This window comes from Canis lupus, chromosome 16, assembly GCF_048164855.1.
Source record: "Canis lupus baileyi chromosome 16, mCanLup2.hap1, whole genome shotgun sequence".
Classification (NCBI taxonomy): domain Eukaryota; kingdom Metazoa; phylum Chordata; class Mammalia; order Carnivora; family Canidae; genus Canis; species Canis lupus.
In genome coordinates this window covers 3,822,501-3,849,056 of record NC_132853.1, presented here as the reverse complement: position 1 = coordinate 3,849,056, position 26,556 = coordinate 3,822,501, and the positions used below count along the sequence as shown (strand labels likewise).

The window sequence follows — 26,556 nt, the reverse complement described above, 5'->3', positions numbered from 1 at the left end:
GAACCACCCAGGTGTCCCTCCCCCTAGATTTAATATCTACAGATGATTCTTGCCTGATCCAGTCTTGACCAAAATGGTTGTATCATGTTGATGTTTCAACCTTTATTAAGTACTTTGATAAAGATTTTACCACTGAATTTATCAATCTTTTCCTTTGTTGCTTATACTTTGTATGTTCTTTTTTAAAAAAGATTTTATTTATATATTTGAGAGAGAGAGAGAGAGAGAGAGAGAAAGAGGGAGGGAGTGCACAAGCAGGGGAAAGGGTAGAGGGAGAGGAAGAAGCAGGCTCCCCAGAGAAGCAGGGAGCCTGATGTGGGGCTGGATCCCAGAACCCTGGGATCATGACTTGAGCCGAAGGCAGACACTTAACTGACTGAGCCACCCAGACACCCCTACTTTTTATGTTCTTTTTAAGAAATTTTTTCCTACCTTCCAAGTACTAAAAATATTTCCTTACATTTTCTTCTGAAAGTTCGTTACTTATTTTAACTTATTATTTTAAAGTCTTTCAAGCAATAAGGAATAAATCAGTTTCATATACCCTAAATCTACAAAAATATTGTTGCTACAGTTGCCTGTTTTCAATTTTTTTAAGTTAGCTTTGTATATGAACAATTTCTGGATTTTAAATTTAATTATATTTTAGTATGATGTATATTTTAAACAATGCTTTTTCTCTTTAAAAAGGAGTTAACCTGTCAGGTCTGGAACATTCTCTGCTTTCACTTCTAAACAAACTTAAACAACAGGGCGCTAATTTATAAGGCTAGCAGCCAACTGATGTGTAATACTTAAAACGATAACATCATTGTTCCTATTTCAGAGATGTGTAGGAGGAGAGTTGTAGAGGGGAAATTAACTTCTTTAGGCAGGAAAAGGGTAAAGAGGGAAGGAAATTGTCACAATTTAATGCTTAAACTGATTCCTGAAATTCTGCATTTGAAAGGCTGAACTGGGAGGAAAAAAAGGTCAGCAAGTCTGCTTTATAGATAGACTAAGTCTCTATTATTTTTATGTCCCAAGCAATTACCAAAAAAACTTTTTAAACCTAGCAAAGCTGTTTTTCTATCAGAAAATAAGTGAAATAAATACAAGAATGTACTTAAAAAAAATAAGTAATGTGTTCCTAGCCTATATTAGAAACAGAGCAAAACCTCCCTGGTTTAGAGCAGTTAGAAGGAAACTTTTCTCCCACTTATTACACAGCATGTATTAGGCAAGTCCTACATGACACACAAAATGCTAGTAGTACACTAATGAAAAGCCACGATCGTATTGCTTTCAAAAAAAATAAAAAAGTATACAATCTGTGTTACTCTCCAAAGGTAACTGTTATAGAAGTAAAAAAGAAACAAGCATGAAAACACTTTAATGAAATTGGACCTGCAAATATTTGAATTCTAAAGTCAGAGAGCTGTTGTGAGAGCTGGAAAACTGGGCTTGGCATCATCAACTGGCATTTAGCATGAGCCAGATCCTTTCACTAATATTCAGGGGAAATGCACACACCAGAAAAATACTTAATTTCATCTTCCCTGTCTGACCCAGCATATTATACTGTTCCTTAAAAGTTCAAGTGGCAATGAGTATTCTATAACACACTCTATATGTCTTCACAAATTGGTAACTCAAATCAACTATATTTCAATTCAAATTGAGCAACAGGAATTAAGGTAAGCCACTATTTCATAAGAGAATGACATTAACTCTTAAATGACAGCTTAATTATAAATCTAAGATTGTTCTAGAAATCTAAGAAAATCTAGAGGTTTTATGGGAAGTAATGCCAAAACAGAAGCTGGAAATCCTCTCAAACCCAGACTCTAATCCCTTAAAGAACAATGACTTAAAATACTGATATAACATTTTCAGTGGAATCTGAAGGGGATTCTTTAATATCTTGGACTTCAGATGTACAGTAGGAGTATTTATTTAGAAACCACTTTAAAATTTTTGTGTCCCATGACCAACAGGGAACATTGAAATTTCTGCCAATAGTTAGCTTTTCCATAAGTTCCATTGCAATAGCTGGTTGGTAATTATCACATTTGCATGCTATAAAGAAAAGCTATCCTGATGTCAATCTATAAACAGTATGAGTGTTTAAATAAAATTTGATTTTAGAGCTAATGCCAGTAAAATATACTTATTTTATAAGGAATTACAGTTGTTTATTTGTCTCCAATCCTCAATCTAAATACCTATCTATCTGCCTAAATTAAATGTATTTTTGTTAGAAGATGACAGCTAATTTCAGGGCTACAATTTATTACAAAGAAATGTTAAAAAAAACAACAACTAAAAATCAGTGACAGGTATAAACTTAATTCTTTTTAATGAATAACAAGGAAGTAAAGAAATCCTTGGGACGAATATCATAGCATGGTTACTAAGAAAAGACTTAGTGAATTTCTCAAAGCTTTCACCAAAGAGTTATATTAAATTTCCTTTCGGCAACAAATAAATTGGTTTCTCACTGGTAGAAGCTTAGGTCAGTCATCTAAATCAGGGGAAGCAGGACTATATGCCATTTACTGAAGAGTCACTTAAGTATAAACCGTGTCCCTCTCTCCCCATGGCATGTTTACGTCCTCTCTATAGAAGATTTACACTGGGGTTGTGGGTAATTATCTAGATTCTTTGCCATGTAGGATTAAAAAAAAATTACCTAAGCTTTAAAAGCTTGCATAAAAATATGGAAATAAAAAAAAATATGGAAATATCTGTATTTTCCTTTTATCTTCCTTGATAATGGAACACATGGATCTGAAATTTGGTATAAGTCTGAAGAATACGGTTCCTATATCAGTAGGGAAACGAGACAGACCCATGGTATCCTCTCACCTGTGACACTGTGATGCTGCATTTCTTGGCCAGCTCTTCTTTGGCTTCTTCACTGGGGTAGGGGTTACTGAGGTGTGAGTAAAAATATTCATTCAAGATTTCTGTGGCCTGTTTACTGAAGTTACGCCTTTTCCGTCTATGGCAAGAACCAAAAGAAAATTATAGTTATAATCAGCCTTAACCAAAGAGGGATATATTGATTAGAATTATATCAACAAATTAGATTTCTATTTTTAAACATTCTTAAGGCCTGATTTATACAACAATATCACAGTTATGCTCTTGGCATCCTCCAAAGCACTATTCAACTCATTTTAAGAGGTAGGATTACTAAAAATACAAGAATGTGAAGTACAATTAACTTGATTCTTTAATTTGTTCAACAAGGATCTAATGAGTTATAGGTACTCAATGAAGATTCCGTTGGAACAAAACAGGTAAGATCTACCAGAGAGTTTATAGGAGATTGGAGGGTTAAGGGAGAAAGTAGAAAGTTAGGTGGAGAAAGCCATTAGACATGTATCATGGAAATAAATAAATACAAAGTATAACCATATCAAGTGTCATGAAGGAAAAGTATAACAAAACTATAGAGAAAACTTAACATAGATTACAGAGTCAGGAAAGGTTTCCTTGAAGGAGTGACATTTAATGTGAGATCTGGAGAATGTGTAGGCATTAGTCAGACAAAGAGTAGAGGGGAAGAAGAATGAGCAGAGAAAGTGGTCTTGAAACAGAAACGAGCTTGTAAAGTTCAAAGGAGCAGAGGAGACTGGAACACAGTAAAAATCAGAGAATGTGTGAGTTGCGTATGAAAGGACTGGCAGGAGCTGGATTATATATATATACAGGCTTAACAGATCCATAAGAATTTTTGGATTTAAGTATAGTAGGAAGCTATTAAAGGCTTTATGTTCCAAAAAGATCATTCTGACAGCTGAGAATAGTTGGAGGAGGGCATGAAAAGAATTGTAGACATTTAAGGGGACGACTGCAATGTTCAAATTGAAAGATGATGGTAACCTGGCATAGGGTAAGAGTAATGGAAATAAAATGATTCAAGATTTATCTGAAAGGTAAAAACAATAGGACTTGGTGATGGATTGGATGGGGACAGTGGGTGAAGAAGAGAAGGAAAAAATACATTAAGAATTTCTAAATTTTTCTGCTTAAGCAACTATCTGGACTAAGGCATGATTTGCTCACAAGGGAAAGAGTAGGGGAGGAAATTTTCTTTGTTTTTACTGGGAAAAGGGTGGCAGAGGCAGAAGATCAAATATTTACTAACAATTTATTTCAAATAGCAAAAATGTTATTTATATTTGGGTTTTGTTATTACAATTTTAAAGAATTCCAGCCTGAAAATTAGCATTTATCAGATTTCACTTTAAAGTAGATCCTCCAGTAACTAGGAAACACTTCCCCAAATAATTTTCTTAATGCTGTCCTCCAAATAATTTAATGATCTTCTCACTTGTGATATCCTATACTCAGGAAAGAGTCAGTACATGCAGTTGTAAAATGTGTAGACCCTATGAGATTAAATGATGTCACTAACATCGCAGGTTAAGTATGTGATCTATGTCTCAATATTAAGGTAGAGTGAAGGGAGTAAGAAATCTAGGTCTGATCAAAACACCTCAAGTTACGAGTCTTGAAATTTCCTAATTTCAATAATTTTTTGGAAGGTTAAACCATCAGTAGTTTCCTAAAGAATGAAGAAGAGATTCAACATCTACTTAGGTATTAAAATCAATAGGATGTGATGATGAATTAAATGGAGGAGGTGGTGAGGAAAGAAAGGGAGGGAAGGAAAGGGAAAGAAAGACACCAAGAACAGCAGTTGGGATTTTTGCAGCAGTCACACATTCCTCTGGCCTGGGGGCACTTTGAATAGGTACGCTCTGATGAGTAGGTGTGTGTGGGTGAGTAGGATGGAACAGGTCTAGAATAGGTATTGAAACTGTAAAATCTACAGATAATTACCTGGCCCACAGATCATATCTGTGAAGACCATACAGTAATGACCTACCCCTGAAAATCTAAGTTTCTGGCTTCTTAGGAAAACTTGGAAGATCAGTCACACAAGTCCCACATTCTCAGAAGCCAGTCATAGGCTGAAGCCGAGTGATGGCTGTGCCCTCAGATATGTTCTAATCCTCACTCCCCCAGCCAACCATTCCACTCCATTTCATCATATGTAAGCATGTGAAGTCTAAACATGGAGTCCAGAGAGCCCTTCTTTGCTCAGTTCCTGAATGGTTGAATAAAACCAATTAGATCTTTAAATAATAACAAACAAAAATAAACCACGGAGTCCAGCAGAAGACTGAGGCTATACTGGAGTAGATGACACAAGAGCATTTCTTTGGGAAATGAAAGGAGGAATGAACAGGAACATAAGTTTAGCTCATTTGTTGACTGTGCCTAGGAAAGGTTTTAGTAAACACTGAAAAACCTCAGAGAACAGATTTAGGAGCAGAACAAAATACCTCACCCCAGATAGTCTGGTTATGTCCAAACAACTAGAGTCCTTCCAATAGAAGAGCAGAGGGATCTATGCAAATTTATTCTTAAATGTTTCATGCAGGTACATGCTTCAACTTGTCCAATTACCAAGAAACTGTGAGTGTGGCCTTATGAGAAGCTAGAGTGAGCAAGAAAATCATGTATCTGAATGGGCATGTTTGCCTAGAGCAGACACCTTGCCTTCTCAGTGTGGAGGGCTTGCTAAAAGGCACTACAAAAATAGACAGAACCAAAGCTCAGTGTTTGCATTCACTTGAAGGCATAACACAGAACAACTTGGTGTTACACTTTATTTTTTAGAAAAACATTCTGTAAAAAAAAAAAAAAAAAGAAAAACATTCTGTAGAAAATGTCCATTAAACATCCCCCTAAGTTTCTTTCCCCCAGGGTTTAGCACAGTCTAAGTGGCTGTGCCTCAGGCCATGGGCTCAGTCCCAGTTGCTGTGCCTCATAGAGCCTCAGTCGCAGGGCTGCATTCCATCAGCATCACAGTATCACTAAAAGCAGTCTCTGTGGAAGAAGGGACTCTGTTCCAAGCTCTGTCACCTTCTCATTCTGCCTCTGCTTACTCTGACTTGTTAATTCCTCCTCTTGGAAGAAAAATAAATCATTTAGGTATGTACATTATGATGCAGTTATGTAATAAAAAATAAAGTACCCATATTGACAAGAATGGGGAAATATCAGCAGAAATAAGGATAGTAACAGTTAGGAAGGATTTCTTTCTGAAGGAGGTGCTTTTAAATATCTTTGTTACATAATATTTTTTATTAAAATACTCAAAGTTGATAAACAATTTTGAAATGTTTTTGTTTTGTTTTGGTTTGGTTTTTTGACATTTTGACACTACCTTAACTCTCTGACTTGAGCTATGAAAAGTATGAAGTAGAAATATTCATTCATCTAGTTAGTCAATAAGTTACCTTTTGTAGCTTATTACATTTAAGAAGCTTGCTGGAATTGTGGGGATTATAAATGTTCAAGACTTGGCAGTTGCTTTCAATGACAATGTGGCTTCCTAGGGAAGGGAAGAAATGTTCCTGGAAAGCCATAATAAAGGTGGTCTGAATGAAGTCTGGTGTAGAGAACTGTAACAATGTAGTTTCAGTACTGGAGAAAAGGCAAGGACCAATCCAGTGGAGTAATTTAAGTAAGCTTCCTAAAAAGAGAGCAGTTAGACTAGGCCTGGAAGAATGAACAAGGTCTCATGAAATCAACCAACACGAGCACTTGCACCATTCCAGGCTCCACGCTGGACACCCTCACATATGACAACTCATCAGTGGTGACCACGTTGGGGATGGGGTTGGGAGAACAGGGCTTACTGTGGAAGGCCAGGGATGGGAGTTGAGAGAGGAGGAGGTAAGGGATGGTAGTGGTTCTAGTCAGAGGAAACAGGTAAGACCAAGAGGGATTTTCATTTTGCATAGGAAAGAACAATTTAATGATATAATGAGAACATTAAAAATGTTTAAACTTTGATCTAATGATTCCAATTCTGAGCATTAATCATTAGGAAATAATCTGAAAGATCACAAAGTTTCAATGCATAAAGATTTTCACTGAAATACTAGTTTCCATAAAAATCTATTTAAAAGTATCCTCTTTCCATCATTATCTTGCCTATTATCTTGTTTTATTTTCTTCACAGCACTTATCATCTTGTTACATTTCATTGCATAATTGAATAGAATACTACAGTGCACAGGCATACCTCATTTTACTGTGCTTCACAGATACTGCAATTTTCACAAACTGAAGGTTTGTGGCAGTCCTGCATTGAGCAAATCTATCAAAGCCATATTACCAACGTTTGTTCATTTGGTGTCTCTGTGTCACATTCTGATAATTCTTATAATATTTCAAACGTTTATTTTATCATTATATTTGTTATGGTGATCTGTGATCAGTGATCTTTGATGTTACTATTGTTATTGTTTTGGGGTGCCAAGGATCATGCCCATCTAAGCAAACTTAATAAATGTGTGTGTTTGGACTGTTCCACCAACCAGCCTTCCCCCGTCTCTCTCCATCTCCTCAGGCCTTCCTATTCCCTGAGACATAACAATATTGATATTAGGTCAGTTAATAATCCTACAATGTTCTCTAAGTGTTCAGGTGAAAGGATGAGTTGTACATCTCTCACTTGAAATCAAAAGCTAGAAATGATTAAGCTTAGTGAGGAAGGTATGTCTTCATTAAGCTTGGTAAAAGGCCAAAAACTAGGCCACTTAAGCCAGTCAACCAAGTTGTGATTGCAAAGGAAAAGTTCTTGAAGGAAATTGAAAATGTTACTCCAATAAACACATGAATAATAAGAAAGTGAAAACAACCTTATTGATGATGGAAAAAGTTTTAGTGGTCTGGATAGAAGATCAAACAGACCAAACATATTCTCTTAAGTCAAAGCCTAATCTAGAGCAAGGCCCTAACACTTTTCAATTCTAGGAAGGCTAAGAGAGATGAGGAAGCTGCAGAAAAAAAAGTCGGAAGCTAGTATGGGTTGGTTCATGAGGTTTAAGGAAAGAAGCCACCTCCATAATATAAAAGTGCAAGGTATAGCAGCAAATGCTGATGTACAAGTTTCAGCAAGTTATCCAGAAGAGCTAGCTAAGATCATTAATGAAGGTGACTACACTAAACAGCAGATTTTCAGTATAGACAAAACAGTCTTATATTGGAAGAAGATGCCATCTAGGACTTTCATAGCTAGAGAGGAGAAGTCAATGTCTGGCTTCAAAGCTTCAAAGAACAAGCTGGCTCTCTCACTAGGGACTAATATAGCTATGCTCACCGACCATTCCAAAGATCATAAGGCCCTTAAGAGTTATGCTAAATCTACTCTGCCTGTGCTCTGCCAATGGAACAACAAAGCCTAGATGACAGCACATCTGTTTACAACATGGTTTACTGAGTATCTTAAGTTCACTGTTAAGACCTACTGCTCAGGAAAATAAGATTGCTTTCAAAATATTACTGCTCGTTGACAATGCACCTGGTTACCCAAGAGCAATGATGGAGATGGATAATGAGATTATATTTTCACAATGCCTGCTAACACAACATCCATTCTGCAGCCTGTGGATCAAGGCACAATTTTAACTTTCAAGTCTTATTATTTAAGAAATACATTTTGTAGGGGCACCTGGGTGGCTTAGTGCTTGAGCACCTGCCTTTGGGTCAGGTTGTGATCCTGGGGTCCTGGGATTGAGTCCTGCGGGGAAGCCTGCTTCTCCCTCTGCCTCTGTCTCTGCCTCTCTCTCTGTGTCTCTCATAAATAAATAAAACAATTTTTAAAAAATATTTTATTTCTGTATTCATGAGAGACACACACAGAGAGAGGCAGAGACATAGGCAGAGGGAGAAGCAGGATCCATGCAGGGAGCCCGACATGGGACTCGATCCCAGGTCTCCAGGATCAGGCCCTGGGCTGAAGGTGGCACTAAACCGCTAAGCCACCAGGGCTGCCCAATAAATACAATCTTAAAAAAAAAATTTTTTTTTGTAAAGATATAGCTACCAGAGATGGTGATTCCTCTGGTGGATCTGGGCAAAGTAAGTTGAAAACCTTCTGGAAAGGATTTACCATTCTGAGGCCATTATGAACATTCATGATTCATAGAAGAGATCAAAATACCAACATTAACAGGAGGTTAAGAGAAGTTGATTCCAACCTTCGTAATGACTTTTTTTGTGGAGGAAGTTACTGCAGATGTGGTGGGAATAGCAAGGGAGTTAGAATTAGAAGTGGAGCCCGAAGTGGGCTGAATTGCTACAATCTCATGATAAAACTTCAACAGATCTGGAGTTGCTTCTTATGGATGAGTCAAGAAAGTGATTTCTTGAGATGGAATCTACTCTTGGTGAAGATGGTTGAAATGACAACAAAAGATTAGGATATTACATTAACTTAGTTGATAATCAGCAGCAGGGCTTGAGAAGGCTGGTTCCAATTTTGTAAGAAGCTCTACTGTGAGTAAAATGCTATCAAAAGGCATTACATGCTATAGATAAACTGTGAACAATCAATCACGCAGCAAACTTCACTATTGTCTTAAGAAATTGTCCCAGCCACCCTAGCTTTTAGCAATCACCACCCTGATCAGTGAGTAGCATCAATTCTGAGGCAAGACCCTCCACCAGCAAGAAGATTGTAATTTACTCAGATGATGGTTAGCATTTTTTAGCAAATAAAGTGTTTTTGAATTAAGGTATGTACATTTTCTTTTAGACAAAATGCTATCGTATACCTAACTAAACATAACTTCCATATGCACCGGGAAGCCAAAAAATCCATTTGATTCACTTTATTGCAATACTCACTTTACTGCGGTGGTCTAGAACCAAACCTGCATCATCTCTAAGGTATGCCTGTATGTGTTTACTTGTGATTATCTATTTCCCTAAGTACAATGTAAGCTCAACTGGGGCAAATATGTTAACCTATCTTGTTTACTTTTATAATCTTCAGCATAAGTAAATACTTATAGCAGAAAGGAAGAAAGGAAGGTAAGAAAGAAGAAAGAAATTATAATGGGAATTAGTAGGGACAACTTAAATGCTTGAAAATGGAGGAATAGCTAGGTAAATTAATTATCATATACCCATTTGGTAGACTTCAACCACTGACATTTAAAATTAGAGCTTATATTATATAAAAATGTTTATTCATGGTAAATTTTTTTTTAAGATTTTATTTATTCATGAGAGACACAGAGAGAGAGTGTGAGAGAGAGAGAGAGAGAGAAGCAGAGACACAGGCAGAGGGAGAAGCAGGCTCCACGCAGGGAGCCCAACATGGGACCCGATCCCGGGACCCCAGGATCATGCCCTGAGCCCAAGGCAGACGCCAAACCGCTGAGCCACCCAGGGATCCCCTCATGGTAAATGTTTTAAAAATCAAACCAAATCATGCATATTGTACCATCACAACATTTTTTTTTAAAAGCCCCCAAAACAGAAGGAAATAACCTAACACATTCACAGTGTTTTGTTCCTTTAGGTAGCAAAAATGTGGTTGTCTTTTATCCTGTATCTTTCTAGTCTATAGATTTTCCGATTTTCCATAGTGAGCTTGGGATTTTTAAAATAGAATAAAACTTCAAAGAAACTTAACAACAAAGAAGTAATTCAGTCAGGAACAGGTCACAGAAGGTCTTAAACGCTAGGTTAAGTAAGTGTGTATGTGAGTTATTCAGCACTGAAAAGCTATTGTGGTTTTTAAGCAAAGCAATGAGGGCAGCACAGGGATGCTGTAGAACCGGAGAAGGGGTGTGGAGAAGGGGTGAGAAAAGGTCTGAGACTGGAGGGAGGAGACACAAGAGGGAACTGTGCCAGACATACAGAAGGATGGACAGAGTAGTGTAAGGGTGGAAAGAAAGAGTGAATATGGGAAAGGCTGAAAACCAAGCATTGGCGAGTTCTGGTGACTAATTCAGTGTGGAAGAAGGAGGAACCAAAAATGATACAAGGCTTTCCTTAACTGGGAGAATGGTATAGTATCTTTAGATGGCATATGTTTCTCTGTTTGGCTCGAAGGAGGAGCTCTGGCATAAACACTGTCCCACACACCTTGTTTTCCAGTTGAGAAGTGAGCTTCATTATTTTCTTCAATATTGTAAAATTTAGATTTATCACCTTTGTCAGATTGCAAGGGAGAGAAAGCAAAACAAAACAGAAACCCCTTTCCAGGATGGAACTGGAGGGTATTATGTTGAGTCAAGTAAGTCAAATAGAGAAGGACAATTATATTATTTCACTCATATGAGGAATATACAAAATCATGAAAGGGATCATGAGGGAAGGGGGGAACCTGAGTGGGGAAAAATTAGAGACAAAGACAAACCATGAGAGACTTCTAACTCTGGGAAACAAACAAAGGATTGCAGAAGGGGAGGTAGGTGGGGCGATGGGGCAACTGGGTGACGGGCACTAAGGAAGGCACTTAATGAGATGAGCACTAAGTGTTATGGTATATGTTGGCAAATTGAATTTTAATAAAATTTTTAAAAAATTCTTTAAAAAATAAATAAAAATAGAACTTATCATAAAAAAAAAAAAAAAACACTCCTTTCTAAAGCTGAAGACCAATAACAAGTTTTAGCAATGCCCAAGAGGCATCCTTGCAGAGGCAACAGATAGTAGGAGCTTGACATTTCTGTTACATCATCCGGTATCTCCAACACACCATACACAATTGTTAACTCCTGCAAAACTTGGCAGAAGTTTCAAATAAAAGGGAAATTTTCATCCTTACAGAAGAAACTGATAAGCTTTCTTCCTTGATTTAGAAAAACAGTATTCAGACAAAAGGAGGATTCACAGTGCAGGCACCATGTGGTGAATTATCTATCCATTGTAGAGAAGAACCCTTATAGCCAAATTAAAGAAGACTCTAAGACCAACTGGCCAGTTTTACAGAAAATAATATACAAGGAGTGAAAGAGGTAAAGAAAAAAAGCAAAAAAAATAAAATAAAATAAAAAATAAAAAAATAAAAAAATAAAAAAAAATTTAAAAAGCCACACAAGGATTTGTGGCTTCACATACCTGGCATCAAGGAATCTTGATCTTAAAATCATAACTGCTTCACAAGTGCTTTGTTTGAGCTGCATCTGAATGGAACTAAATTTTCGATGGATGATGCCCACCATTCTTTCAATCTCTTTTGGGGAAATGGGACGTGTTCTACTCTGCTCTCGGAGAAGGTTCATCACGTGTGTGGTGAATTCATTACATGCCTGTAAAGGGGGAAAAAAGTCACTCCTTAGGAATCCGGTATTTTATATTATCACACTCAAACATTAACATCTAAATTTCTATCTCATTTGCAATTGCCAATGGATTATGCAGTGGGTAGAGTAAAATGGAAACCAAGACACTTGTCAAATGGCAGTGGTAGTTAGATGGGGCACCAAGAATTCTGAGACTATGAATGGCCCAACATGCAAAGGAGGCAGAGCACTCAATTGTCCTTTTACCCACTCTTTTCCCAGTTGCAAAATGAGGTTTTCCCATTGGAGGATAGGCTCTACCAACTCCTATGTATAAATATGAATATATGTGTATTGTTAATACTAACCACTTCCTATTCTTCTCTGGGGTTTTACATTTATTCAGCCAATGTTTACTGAAGGACTATGGAATGCGAACTCTTCCCGATGCTATTTAGGTATAGAGAAATGAGCAAGATGTGTACTTGGTCTTTAGTATGATAAAATATATAAAAAAAGAGAATTCTCAAACGAGGCAGTCTGTGTAAAGTGTCACAGGAAGATATGAATGTTTCTTAAGTTCCAAGGAGGAAGTATTCTCATTTGGAGGTAGAGATCACATCAGGCTTTATGGCAGAGTGAGATCTGGGCTTTAATTAGCAATAATTGTGCCTTGGATAAACCTCATTGACTATGATACTACCACTGCACAAAGCTGATATCTGGGCTTTAAGAATGGGTTGGATTTTTGAAAGGTGGATAAAGGTGGAAATTAGGAAGAATGCTAGATACCAGGCAAACTCTAGAAATATGATATGTAGTAAGTTGAGAGGATGAGAGAGAGTATGTGGAGAAAGAGAAGGGATTCAGGTCCATGTTAGTATGTAAAGAGCCTTGGATACTAGGCATGCCAATGTCCCGGAATAATTTAGCTGTGGTGTGGGCCTCATCAGTAGATATAAGCTATCTGTGGAAGATGGGAAAAGCAGTTCAATTCTTCAGGGGAGGTGCAGCAGGAAAACAAGGATCAGATTTGGGTCTCAAACTTTTAAGTTAACAACCCTCAACTCCTCTTTCAGTTCACCTATATTTTTTTTAGATTGATAAAACCAAGTAATGGGGTCTACACTGAAATCTACTACTGCTCTAGTAAATAAAGCATCAGTCTATACCCTTGATTAAAAAGAACATCTTTTGGCATTTTCATTAAAAAGGCAAGATGGAGAGATTCTGTATCTTACTGCACAAATGCCCCTGGTAGGGCAAGAGAACAGAAGAGTCACTGGTCACAGCAAGACATAGTTTGTAGCTATAATAATGTCCACTTCCCTACAGATATCCTGAACATTGCTCCCATACAGCACATGATGGTTTTCTAACTGCTCATTAGAGAACTAACCTTTCCAGTAAGTACACTGGGTGTGTACTGGGTGTTTTAGTTACTCTAAGCTTTCTGGGGCTTTGCTATAAATGTTTCTAAGGTGAGGTAAAATGAGTCTTGCTTGTCAGTTAAAGGGTGCTTTTTTAAAGGTGCTTTTTTTCCTCTCCTATGTGTTTTAAGTCTTAAGCAATTTAAGTGAGTAGTGACCCTATGTTACACTTACAGGATTCTTCAGAGTTTAGGATTGTGCAGTATAGACAGACAGTAGGCATCCAATGAACATATACCGACTAGTCAGCTGTTGTATTACAATTTGAGAGTAATGTTGATTAACACATATAAGTACATTATCCCTGAACTATATGTGAAGAATTCTTCACTTGTGGTCCATGGATAAGTTTAGAGTGTCTAGGACTTCCTGAAATCTTATCCAAGTTGTGTGTACATGTATACCACCCACCTAGAGGGACAACCTGTGGAGTTTTATTTTCTTTTCAGATTCTTAGCCAGTTTATAACTAAAAAGGGCTAAGAATTATTGTCCTAGGTTATGACACAGTAAAATGTTAAGGAACTATGTAGCTCTAAAACCAGAAGTTCTTTCTATCTTTAAGAAAACCAAAATAAAAATAAAGATTGTCCCCCATTATATTACTTGCACTACTTTATGCCAAACTGAAAACAAGTGGTCACCCTGCCAAGAAATATATATATATGTTTTTTTCTTGCACTTTCTCTAAGATGTTCATAAGATTTCAAAATTATATAATTTGACAAACTCTAGTCCTCCGTTTTCTTATCAATAAAATAAAGAAAATTAGACTAGAACAATGTCCCCATATTGGAATCAGAAAGTATGTACTTCTATAGCTAGTTTCAGAGAATGTTAATACATGGTCCAAAAATACAGTATGTTTGGAAAATGTTAACCAAAATTTTTAAAGATTTTTGTTTGCTTTTGCAAGACTCCTTGATACCTACATGGCAATGTGCAGAATAAGTCTTTAAGAGGGAATGGGATAGCCAACTTTTCCCAAATAAATTTAGATACAAAATCTCTTTTCTCTAGAGTAGTGCTGTCCAAAAGAAATACATTGCAAGGCCACATATGAAATTAAAACAAAACAAAACAAAATAAAACCTTAGTAGCCACCTCAAAAAAAAAATAAAAAGAATCAGGTGAAATTAATTTTTAAAATATTTTTATTTAACCCAATATATGAAAACTATTAACATTTCAACACATAATCAATATTTTAAAAACATGGTTAATGAGGTATGTTACATTATTTTGGGAGGTACACTTTCTAATCCAATGTGTATTTTACATTTACAGCACATCTCAATTCATACTAGCCAGATTTCAAGTGCTCAACAACTATCCATGGCTAGTGGCAACCATATTGGACAGCACAGCTCTATGGTATCTTGGGGACCAATGTGCTAAGAAAAACTCTTTGGGTAACCACATACTAAGTCATCTTTGATTTTTTTTAATTCTTCACCACCACGCATTCGCACAAACACACAAAAAGACAGTTCCATTTATGAATGTCCTTGGTGAAGCAAGAAAAATTATTCATTTTATTACATCTCAATTCTTCACTATGTCCAGAATATTCTGTGCAACAAAATGGGAAACAAATAAAAAGCACTTCTACTGCATATCAATGGATAGTTATCTTGAGAAAAAGTACTTGTGTGACTTTGTGAGCTAAAGCTGCTTTTTTCATAGAACACCAAAAAGCAAAAGCAACAAATTATAATTATTCAGACTTGGGTATCTGGCAGATGTCCTCTCAAAAAAAAAAAAAAAAAAATTGTGCCTGTCATGTCAAGTAAAAGAGCTGACAGTAATGTGTATCATAACAAAATAGGAGTTTTCAAGTGAAAATTAGAATTTTGGAAAACTTTCATCCACCATTGTAAGCTTCACAGTTTCCCAGCAGACTTTCTGACTAGCATGGTGTTGGTACTAATCAATATATTTTGGTACTATAAGATGAAGATGTCCATAACTCAGGTGAACCAGTATTTTCCAAGTGACCAATGCATGATGTTACAAAAACATGCACAGGTAGAAGATCCATTCGAACTGCATATTAGACCAATGGATTTTAAAGAAACAGAGTACAAAGAATTAAATGATATGATTTCAAACTTGCATTATAACTAACATTTAAGAAATTACAATTTGTCAAGTTTTGGTGTATTATCAAAGAAGAAAATCCACAGCTATCTGAAAAGGCTATTACCATACACTCTTGCCTTTTCCAATGACATATTTGTGTGAGGTCAGATCCAGGTGTTCTTTGTATATTTCAACCACATTACAACAGACTTACTGCAGAAGCACATGTAAGATCCAGGTGACTTCTACTGAGCACAACATTAAAGAGTTTGCAAGAATGTAAAAAACAATGTCATTATTCTCAATAGATGCTGAGGTTCTGGGGAAAATACAGGTTTTTACAAAAATATTATTTAGATTAATACATAAAGATGTATTATTTTAAGATTAATTAGTAAATGCTTTTAATTTTTTTCAGTTTCAATTTCTCTTATAATAAATGCTGACAGATATAATCCACCAAATAAAAGCTCTTAGGGGTCTCTAATAACTTTTAAGATTCTAGGTTTTAAGACCAAAAAGTTTGAGAACCACCGTACTGGATTATGGAAGCATTTTTAGTTTGCACATATAACACTGCAAATTCCTGAAAACCTAGCGCTCACATTACATTAGCGTTACATTATGGTAACATGCATCTTGATAAATAATTCAAAACTCCTGTGTGAATGATATGTTAGCTCTCTTAAGTTTTTCTTTGGCTGCATTTTAATCACTCCAGAAAGTGTTTGCCTGTGGTTTCTAGGAAGCATGTAGGAAAAAAAGGGTTAAAAGCAAAAAGTTTCTGCATCTAAAAATTCATAATTTCCTAAAACATTTGCTGAATGTCTCACAACTTATTAAGTGAACTCATCTATGAATGCAAATGCTGATTAGCAATTTGGCAATAGCCCAACATTCACAGAATTCACATAGCTTTTCTTTAAAACAGTAGTTCATACATGATTAATTAGAACATCTCATTTATGTAGTGTGCACTTTAGCTCATTACTCTAAGTAAAATTCGTTAAGTATTTACATTTAGATAATTAAAATCTGGGTACACCCTTAAGAAAGATGCATACACTTTAGGCAAAGTGATTTTTTTCCTTTATACCACTGAAAGTAAATTACAGCCTCATTTACAGCATCATCTGTACCAGTTTCACAGCAGAGCACAGTACTGCCTCATCTTCTATTCCTTAAAAGGTATACATTTTTTAAACATATAAATGCAGTAAGAATAATCAAATGATTGCAGAGTTGTTTTTGAAGGGCCACCCAACCACTTACTAGCACCAATGCCATTTATAATGTTGGATGTTCACTTCAAACATTTATCACAACCTCTGTTACACCTATAAGACTATACTATTAAAATAGACATTGGAGAAATTTTTCATTGCCTTATTATTTTTCCAGGTGATATTATCAGTTAAAATTTTTCTGGTCAATGTCCACAATACGCATGCAGAAACACCTTGGTATAATTGGAATATTCAGGAAATGAGAGTCTTGATTCCTTAAACTACCTGATTTAAAGTTATGGCACAAAACTCTTTTTCTTTTAATCCAGCTGTGGAAAACTATCTAGGCTGCATTTTTGTTTGTGTTTTAAAACACACAGCAACAACATAGTTAAATGAACATAAAGTATGAAAAGCTTCATCTGAAAAATATTTTCAATCAACTCTTATGAGACTTCCTCTTTGCTATTTGTTCCTTTCTCCTTAAAAATCCAAAACCAACTGAAGATCTGAAATATCTGATTTATGATAATGTTTTTAATGATATTTGCTGGCTAGTGAAACTGTCTCCTCGATACCTGCACATATTTAATTTACAGTCAAAGTTTTCAGGTTTAACTTTATTGAAGTTTCATCTGTTTTGTGATGGTGTTTTCATTGTGAATTTAAGATTCAACCCCTTTCTTGCCTGTAAATTCACATCACTGAATGTAACCATATAAAATCAGACAATGAACAAGCACTAATTTTAGAGGAAGCTTTAAAATGGGTCAGTGATCAGATCTAAAAACTGAATTGGTTTTTTGTAACCATCAGAGGATCATGATACCCCCATTTTAAAATCTACTTTTCAAAGAAAGAATGAATCTCTATTACCAGTTACTGGCTCTCAAATTTGCATGCATCCATTTTCTAGATGTCTTTATAACCTTGTAAGTAATTCTAGTCCAATATCATAGATTTTGTATTTATGGAATGCTTATTAAATCAATAAATTCTTCTTGTTTTAGGATAAAAGTCAACATTTAAAGATTTTTTTTCTAAGCCAAGTAGAATGAGACCAATATGAGTAAGGAACAGCCACAAAGACGAAATATCTACTGTATCTCAACAACTCTTACCTAATTACATGATTTAGGAGCCTATCTCATGAGGCTTTCGTAAGGAGGATATTATATATGTTAAGTTCTTTGCACAGAGTCTAGGACATAATTAATACTTAATAAATGGCAGTTATTGACGATGAAAATGGCAATTACATGAAATTCATATTTTGTATATGTTAGCTATTCTTCAAGCAGTCCCTACTCTGATTACCTAATACTTAATATATCAGGCCTGCCCATTGCCTGAATACTGCAAACAGAAGTTGAAAACAAAAGAATATTCAAATATAAAACAATTCATTTTATTAATCAAGTTTGTGGTCAAAGATACATTCGATATGTAGAACTAACAAAGTAGAAACTTAGAGGAGAAAAGGGAACACTCAAACACACTTTCAGCCAAGAAAAAGACCCAGCATGAAAGCCGACAAGAAGTAAAACTCTTCCCTTGGAGAAGTGAATGACAAAGCCTTGTTTGGAAAAATGAAATATAAAGTTTCCATCAGATAGCAGTAACCTTTTGTCTTTCCTGCTTAACTCTTAAGAACAAATAGCAAAATGGGATTAGGAGTTTTTGAGCTATACAACCTCTAATGTAATAACATCAGCATCTTTTAACCTGATAAAAATAAAACTCCTTTACAAGCAAAGGAGATTTTGCCAGCAAATCTAAGCACATAATGTTGAGATCCTCAAAAAGCACAAGGACATGCTTTACAATGGTTTAGGTTCCACACTCATTCTCCATTCCCCCAGCAATTAATTCACTGTAGTCTGAAAGTCATCTAGTAGCTAAATGGTACCTGATTGGTCTTGACTACATCCGGTGTGTGTGCTTGGCTCCAATGCTTCACCTGATTTGAGGTGAATTCAAAAGACATCTGTGAACTCAGAAAGCAGGTTCCCAGATGCTTGGGGAGGGTTGGAACCCTTACAACACTTTTGCCTTCAGCAAAAATGTATTTCAATATAATTATAGTAGATAGCTTTCAATATGTCATCTCTACTATAGCAGCTGTAAATTATAAAGTGAACTGCCTGTGTACAAGCATTTCTTCTGGTACAAGCAAAGTGGGAGAGCTGCACAGGGTGTGATATATCTTTTTCTTTTTAACTGAGAACAAATGTCTAGGTCAAATTTCATTTGCAAAAACCAACGTGTCCACCTCCCTTTGGTAGAGAGGTAGAGGAAGTGAGAAGGCCTTCAATTTTTAAAAACAGGGTTCCCAGGACACCTGGCTCAAGTTCAGCAGGAATTCACTTATTCTAATAGTTGGGCCTTTAATCTTGAGAGTGTGTTTGAAAAGTATAGTAAATGCATTGTTCAAAACCTGTTAATCAACAAAAAGACAAAGAAGGAACCAGTTATTTTTTTTTCCTAAAGAGAGAAGCAATGCACCCCCAAAAAAGTATTATAAGAGTTACTGCAAACTTTGGAAAATCACATATTCCTGTTGGGTGTAAGGATTAACAAAAAGAAAAGAGAAATAGTTTTGATTTATTTTGGGTGGTAGTAATATTCAAGAACCTTTTTCTATATATATTGAATGCCTAATATTTCAAAAGTGTCTATAAGTGAATCTAGATGGTTATCATAAAAAGTCTTTATATCTAAGCCTATGTAATGAAGACAAAAGGTCAAAGGACATTTTCTGGAGGAAAATAAGGATGAGATTTTAAAGACCATACCATTCCTAAAACACACATATAAATCTGAGCCTTGCTGCTTGGATTTAATTTTGCTCAAACTGTAGCTTTAGTCTGCTTAGCTTTGTAAATGTGGCTGTGTTTATAAGGTACTTTAATTTACTGCAGTGGTAGTGTTTGTTAATTTTATGGCAATCTAAATCTAAACAGGCTTCAGATACATTTTCATTACAGCTTCATTGCAAAACACAGTAGAGTGAATAGCTCTAAGATTCCAATGTAGTTTCTTTCTTTCAGTAAAGGACTCAACACAATTTTCTGATGATGCCACCACCTTAACATGTATATCCTTCCTATTATTAATAAGCTTCTGTCACTCAGAATACCCATGTTCACTTTTAGGAGGAAAAATATAATTTCTGGAATGTCATTAAGATAGTTGTTTTTTCCATCTTTTCCCTGATCCCATTCTAAATGCAAGTCAACATGGGCAAATGAGAGAAAACCAGAACGTGCTGAATTATTTTCCAATTCTATATATATAGCAGCACAATTGAATGGAAAAGGAAGGCATATTGTCAGAAACTGATTTTAGTACCTAATTCTGACACCAAACAAATGTGTGACATTGGGCAAATCATTCAACCTGAGTCTCATTTTCTCATCTATAAAATGGAAATTATAATGCCACCTATCTTGGAAATGCCACCCTTTCATCTCACTTCTGCTTAGCCCTCTTAGTAGCTCCAAAGCATACCCCTGGAAGGTCTATCCCAGATAAAGCCTACAACCTGTATCCCAAAGACTGTAAAAAAAACAATTATCTGCCGTCAAAATTCACTGATCTAGTAACTTAGGAACTACAGAGAGGAGAGTTATAAAAGTCAGCCCCAAAGACAACTCAAGAGAATTAAATGCTGCTACACTGTTCCTAAAACAATTCAGAACCTACGGAAGAAAATTTATAAACTTCTGTTATTCAGTCAACCAGTCATCGTACTCCATCTATTTATTTGTCCATAAAACTACAGTGATTTCATGTCTGTATTTTTCCTTCAGATAGTGTCAAAAATGAGCAAGGAAATATATTTTTAAATTATTTTTATTAGGTTACTGAATATATCAAGACATACGTTAAGATTCATTATTAAAATGAATTATTAAAATGAATTAAAACTTATTATTTCCCAATATGTTTAATCCAAAAAAATCCAAAAATACATACTATCGATTAACTTTTTTTTTTATCTTTTTTTTTTTATATCGATTAGCTTTTGAAGAACCTGTGTATATTCTTAAAGCAAAACAAAACAAAACAAAAACCCTGGTGACACAGAATGATGAAAGCCTCACCTGACTCCCAATAGGGCTAAAGAGAGAAAAAAAAGGAAGCTGGTATAAAGAAACATGGCAGCAGACAGTAAGGGAGCCACCTTAATTCCTCAGCCAAAAAAGTCAGGCCATTTGGCCCCTAATACTAGAGATCTTTCCATGCAAGGTGACTGGTGGTTATTTATTTAGTAAGTATGTATAGATGTATTTAACATAAAGTTATGCGATTAAGATTATACTACAAATTAGAACCATTTTCTTCTGTTTGTGCTCAGGGCAACTTTTTCAACCACGACTTATTTTGTTTACTCTCACTTATTCATACATCAAATCAGAAAGCTCCTTTTTTTTGCATGTACGTACATAAGATAATTTTTCCAAAATTCTTATTTGCACATCTTCCGCCAAAATTATCCCTACAAATGAGACTAGAGATACAGTTTGAGACTCCAGAAAGTACTATGTTGATAAAAAAGACAGTATCTTATAATATTAATTTATATTGGATTTTAACATAAAGCTACATAAACTTTCTACCCTCCCTCAAAACACACTCACCTCTGAAACAGAATCCAATATTTGCTTAATACCACCATATCCAGAATATTTGAGAAGGCAATGAAAAAAACAATATACAACTGAAACTATGCAGGGAACTCAGAAGAAAAATTAGTAATAAAACTGGCCAGGATGCCCACATCACACTAAAGTGTTTAGACTTTAATTAGTACCTGACTGTGCAGTGAAGTATTTCTGGGTGAAATGGTTATGATGCTTAAGACTTCTTTGAAATACTCCACCAAAACCAAAACAAAGTGTGTGTTTGTGTATGTGTGCGCGCATGCGCGCGCGCATGTGTATGTGTGTGTGTGGATATGAGAGAGAGAGAGAGAGAGACAAAAATAAGACTGATAATACTGACATTATGTATCTGGGTGATGAGTGTCTAGGCAGTGCCTTATTTTAGGGTGAGCCCTATAAAATTGCCAGTACACAACTGTTTTTGACCTAAAAACTTGGCCATTTCATAGGATTCAACATAACAACATTCTCTTTACTTGGTGGTACGTTTAAGTATTTCATAATAATGCTTTTTTTTAATTACCTGCTAGTGTAAACTTGTTCAAACTAACTAAACAGGTTTTTAGGTTTCAACTAACAACTAAAGTTTAAAATGAACTACCAACATTTTACCTGACTTTGTTGAATCTAAGGCTTATTTTCTCCCACCTTTTAACATCTCTGTGAAGTCGAGAAGCATTTCACAGTCAACAGTGTGTTATAGTTCATCTGGGTAGGATTAACTTTTTTCTTGGTGGTACATCAACAATGACACATCTTAAAATCAAAGATACTTTAAATTCAATGAAGTTTGGTAATATAATTCCTGAGGACAGCATTTTTAATCCACAGCCTCCATCTACTAAGGAATTTAGCGCACAATGCAGAGTACTCCCTGCCCCATGGTACCTATCACTATCCTGGGAGTCTCATCTTCAGAGAGAAAGACCGGAACCTGCTTACTTTGTGATGGTACCTCCCTCCACTCTAGTCTGGCCTGATCCATAACAGTTAATTCCTGGAAGGGTTCTGGAGCTCATGGCATAGGAGGAAGAGCTCACTAGGCAGAGCTTCCCTTTAAAGCTGTTAAAACTCATGAACAAGGCCAGGGAGTAAATGTGAATTATCCCGAGCTTTGAAGGGCATCAAACAGTGTGTTAAAGGGGAAGGATGGCTGCAGGTGTAGTCGTAGGGGCATGTGAATGTGAGGGATGAACAAAACTGAAACAAATAGATGGGATATAATAGGTTTAGCTTCACCTCCGAAATCTCAAAGGGACTTCATTTCATGAACCCAGTAATTCACTTGGGTTTTTGCATTGACCTTATTTGTTTTGCTTTTTGTGTTAACACCTACCCCTCACAGCCCTTAGAATTGGTTAGCGCAGTCTAATAGAAGAGCAATAGAGGGTTTGTGCAGGACTATGAGAGTGGCGGCTGCTGACCTGTTCATATTTCTCCAGTTCTGTGTGATAGATTTGTCTGATCTGGGTCAATTTGGCTCTGTAATCTGAGTGTTCAATAGAGTTATCTGAAGAACCTCCAGAGGCTGCCGCGGCTGCAGCTGCTGCCGCCGATCCCCCACCTTTCTCAGGACCTGAAACCCCTTCTGCCAAAAGCATATTGTCCAGTCTCATTAGCTGGGGATCGGGAGGGTCCTCCTCCTGGGCTCCTCTGATGCTGAGACCTTCAAGGAAAGAGAGAGACAGAAAAGAAGCGAGAAATAGGACAAATAGTGTGAGTATTTTATTTGAGAAAATGATCAAACAACATTAGTGTACTACAATTCATGCTGAGAATTTCTTTGTTCACATTTATCAATAATCATAAGTATGAAAATCCTTTTTGAGAGAATATTTACATGCATCCCAGAATTTCTACATTACCCTCTCTCAATTTATCCTAGATTGGATCCCTGGAAAAAGGTAACCCTGGCTTCTCAGAATATGCTAATATTAATCTTCCCAAATTTTAAGGATTTAAGCATAAAATGGGAAGGGGTAAACAACTTGGGATTTTGAGAAAGGAAAAAAATAATTCCAAGGATATAAAACAAATGCATCTAAAGGTAGTTATTGTTTCTCTGCATGGTTGGAAGAACAGAATTTAAAATCCCATGGGGTAATTCACAAACTATATCCAAAAATTAGAAAACAAACAGGATTAGATGGGAGTTTCCATTGTGTAATTTCAGGGGGAGAAATTCATACATCATGAGGTAATTAGCTATGCTTTAAAAATATATATTTGTGAATGAATTTGTTAAGCAATTGCCCACAAACTGTGAAATCGAGACCCTAAATAGAGTATTAAAAATGTATCACTGAAATGGTTGGGCACAGTAGTCTCAATCTAATTTTGCTTTTAAATCAAGAACTTCCTAAGTGATGCCCAGTCAGCAACCTCATCTGAGAACCATAGATCACAGCTGACAATTCATAGGTTTAATCAGGTCACACAGGCTTTCTGCCAAGATGTTTTCAACAACACAGAAGACAAAGTTTTAAAATAATTATCACAGTATAAAAAGCACTGGAGTCATGACAGCTCAAAATCAGCATTTTCATTAATGTGTAACATAATCTAAAATATCCCAGCCCAATTAACCTCTGTAAATCTGTTTAAAAGCAGGTTCCCCACACTAGTTACAAGGCATCTTGGGGAAGGGAAAGGGGGAGCAGTTGGCATCCTGCATGTCTGCATTTGGATTCTGCCTTTTTCGTCTGTGCCTGTTGTTGTTTATCCACAGCGGTGCACACTCTGTGTCTAGTGTAACTTACATGACAGTAACATCTATAAGCTGCCAAGTATTCAGCTGAGCACCAGCTCCGTGATTTTATATGCTAACCTAAAACTACCATCAATTCTTTTAAGAACAGATTTCATTCCTAGATGTCCTGAATTACACCCGCAGCATGACAGAGCTCTTGGTTGTCTTAACTCAAACGTACAACTTTAATTTCCTCCCCCAAAACACTTTAAAGCTGTCACTTTCATTTAAAAATATACTTCAGAATAATTTCAACTGGATAATAAAACTAACTCACAATAATTTAAAATTATATCTGTTGCCTGTTCAGAGGCAAATAAATAAGGTTTGAAAACTGTAATATACTAAGACAATAAATTCATTTAGGGAACCAGAAAGTTAGGTAACTCCCTTAAATAAGATAAAGTCAGTATCAGCAACAACACTGCTGATAATTAAAAATAGAAAAACATGTATTTAGTATTTCTTCTAGATCTGGCAAATACTGGTTATGTTAGTGTTTTTTAATTTGACATCTTTAATTTTCTTCTCTTCTAATTCACTTTGTTAGATGTTAAAATCTTATGGCCTTGACACACTTGTAGTTCTACATACCAAATTTTTTGTGCATCTGGCACGCAGTGAGGACTCACTGGGCAGCCTCTTCTCTTGCACTTTGGATTCCGCTTCATTTTATATTATTTGTCCAGGAGGTCTTTAAATTCCTCCTTTTTCAACTAAATTTTTGCTCACACTTTTGTGCGTTCACTGTTTCTTCTTTGTGTTTATACAGATACTGGTGTTTCTCCTGGAAATGTGTGTTTTTTTAATCTACCTTCAAGGTTCCTCCAGGTTTCCAGTTTTTCCTTGTACTTATATATATTGATCCTTTCCCTATGGATATTTGGAAAGGTTCTTTAATAGTAGATTGACATCCATAGTCAAAATTATTACAATTCCCTGCATGACTTAATACATAAGAAAGCAGGAAGAAAACTCATCAGAAAGAAGTGCAAAAGATATGGCACTTTTTATACATTGTTAATATGTATATAAACTAATACCACCACACCAATAGGAAGCAACCCTTAAAGTCAATAGTAGTAATAAAAATAAGTATGTATTTTTAGCTGGTATAACATTTTCCCTTTGTGATGAATAACATCTCTTCTAAAATCTTAAGTAAATCAACACTTCAGTGTTTGCCTCAAATATAGGAAAAAATGTTTTAAGATCCTTCTGCATTTACTTTATAAATTATGTGCATCAAGTCAAACCAGAAAAATCATTTCCTGACAAAAAGCTCATATTCCTTTGGATGAAAAATACTATCACACTTTGTAATTAGGCAACATTGAGAAGACTGGTTATCAATAGTGAAGTCACTTTCATACCTACAGTTGGGAAAGCGAATCAAATTTCTTTCTCTACTAGGCCAAGTCATGATTATACATCTTTAAATAGCAATATCTAGTTTCCAAAATTATTTTTAATTTGAGTATTTCTATTCATATTCTTACCTTACATTCAGATTGCTATTTTATTCCTCATCCCACCTACCTATTCATTCACTATTACTTAGCTTATTAACCTGCCAAATCACACAAGGCTTCCAATTCCTACTCCTCTGGGCACCTCTAACCATTTTAATGAACCTAAATTTGCAAGGGTCAGAGTGTATATGACTGTGTAGTTATCAAAAGATCTTGATATCTTCAGACTTAAACTTGGAAAAACAATAATTTAAAAATTGCTCATTCTTGTTTTTAATCCAAAATGTACACTAGGACATTTATAGAGATTTATGAAGTTTTACATCTAGGCTCTTTGGTTATAACAGCATTATAAAGTTAAAAAACAACAACCCTATTTGCAATCTACTTATAACCACAACATTCATTTCAGTATCCCTAAGATTTAGACAAATCATATAAACACAGTAAAACATTGTTTAACAATGAACTTGGGCTTTGTTATAAGCCCACAGTTTTGCATATCTTTCAACAAATCCTAATTAGCTGTCTTTCAACATACTGTGCACCTGCCCCACAGATAATGGGAGAGAGCATCTGCATAGACGACTGCATTCGGAGGGCAATAAATAAATTACGGGTCAAAATTATTACAAGGCTTTCTCCGAATAAACGCATACCCTTCACAATACTAAGCTGCAGATGTGAAAATACCTAAAGCCCACTCAAATGGTATGATTACGGGGCTGTTTGAGTTTAATAATCTGACTGTAATTCAGGCATTTTCAACAGCTCATTAAGGGTTCATTAATATATAGGCAAGCTTTTGAATTATAAATAAGCAGATTAGAAATCTGCAGTGG

General features: G+C 35.7%; 1 protein-coding gene and 1 pseudogene across 4 annotated transcripts in view; both read right to left on the bottom strand.

Annotated features, from left to right (window-relative positions):
* PBX3 (PBX homeobox 3) overlaps positions 1-26,556 on the bottom strand; it is a 230,121-nt gene that overhangs the window by 31,013 nt on the left and 172,552 nt on the right. For all 4 annotated transcript variants that reach the window (XM_072777944.1, XM_072777943.1, XM_072777946.1 and 1 more), the window contains exons 3-5: positions 22,918-23,159; positions 11,926-12,116; positions 2,848-2,983 (exon numbers count right to left, since the gene is read on the bottom strand). In XM_072777944.1, coding sequence (XP_072634045.1) covers positions 2,848-2,983; positions 11,926-12,116; positions 22,918-23,159 — 569 coding nt within the window. The remainder of the gene's footprint in view (positions 1-2,847; positions 2,984-11,925; positions 12,117-22,917; positions 23,160-26,556) is intronic.
* On the bottom strand, positions 12,740-12,806 carry LOC140607589 (U4 spliceosomal RNA; annotated as a pseudogene).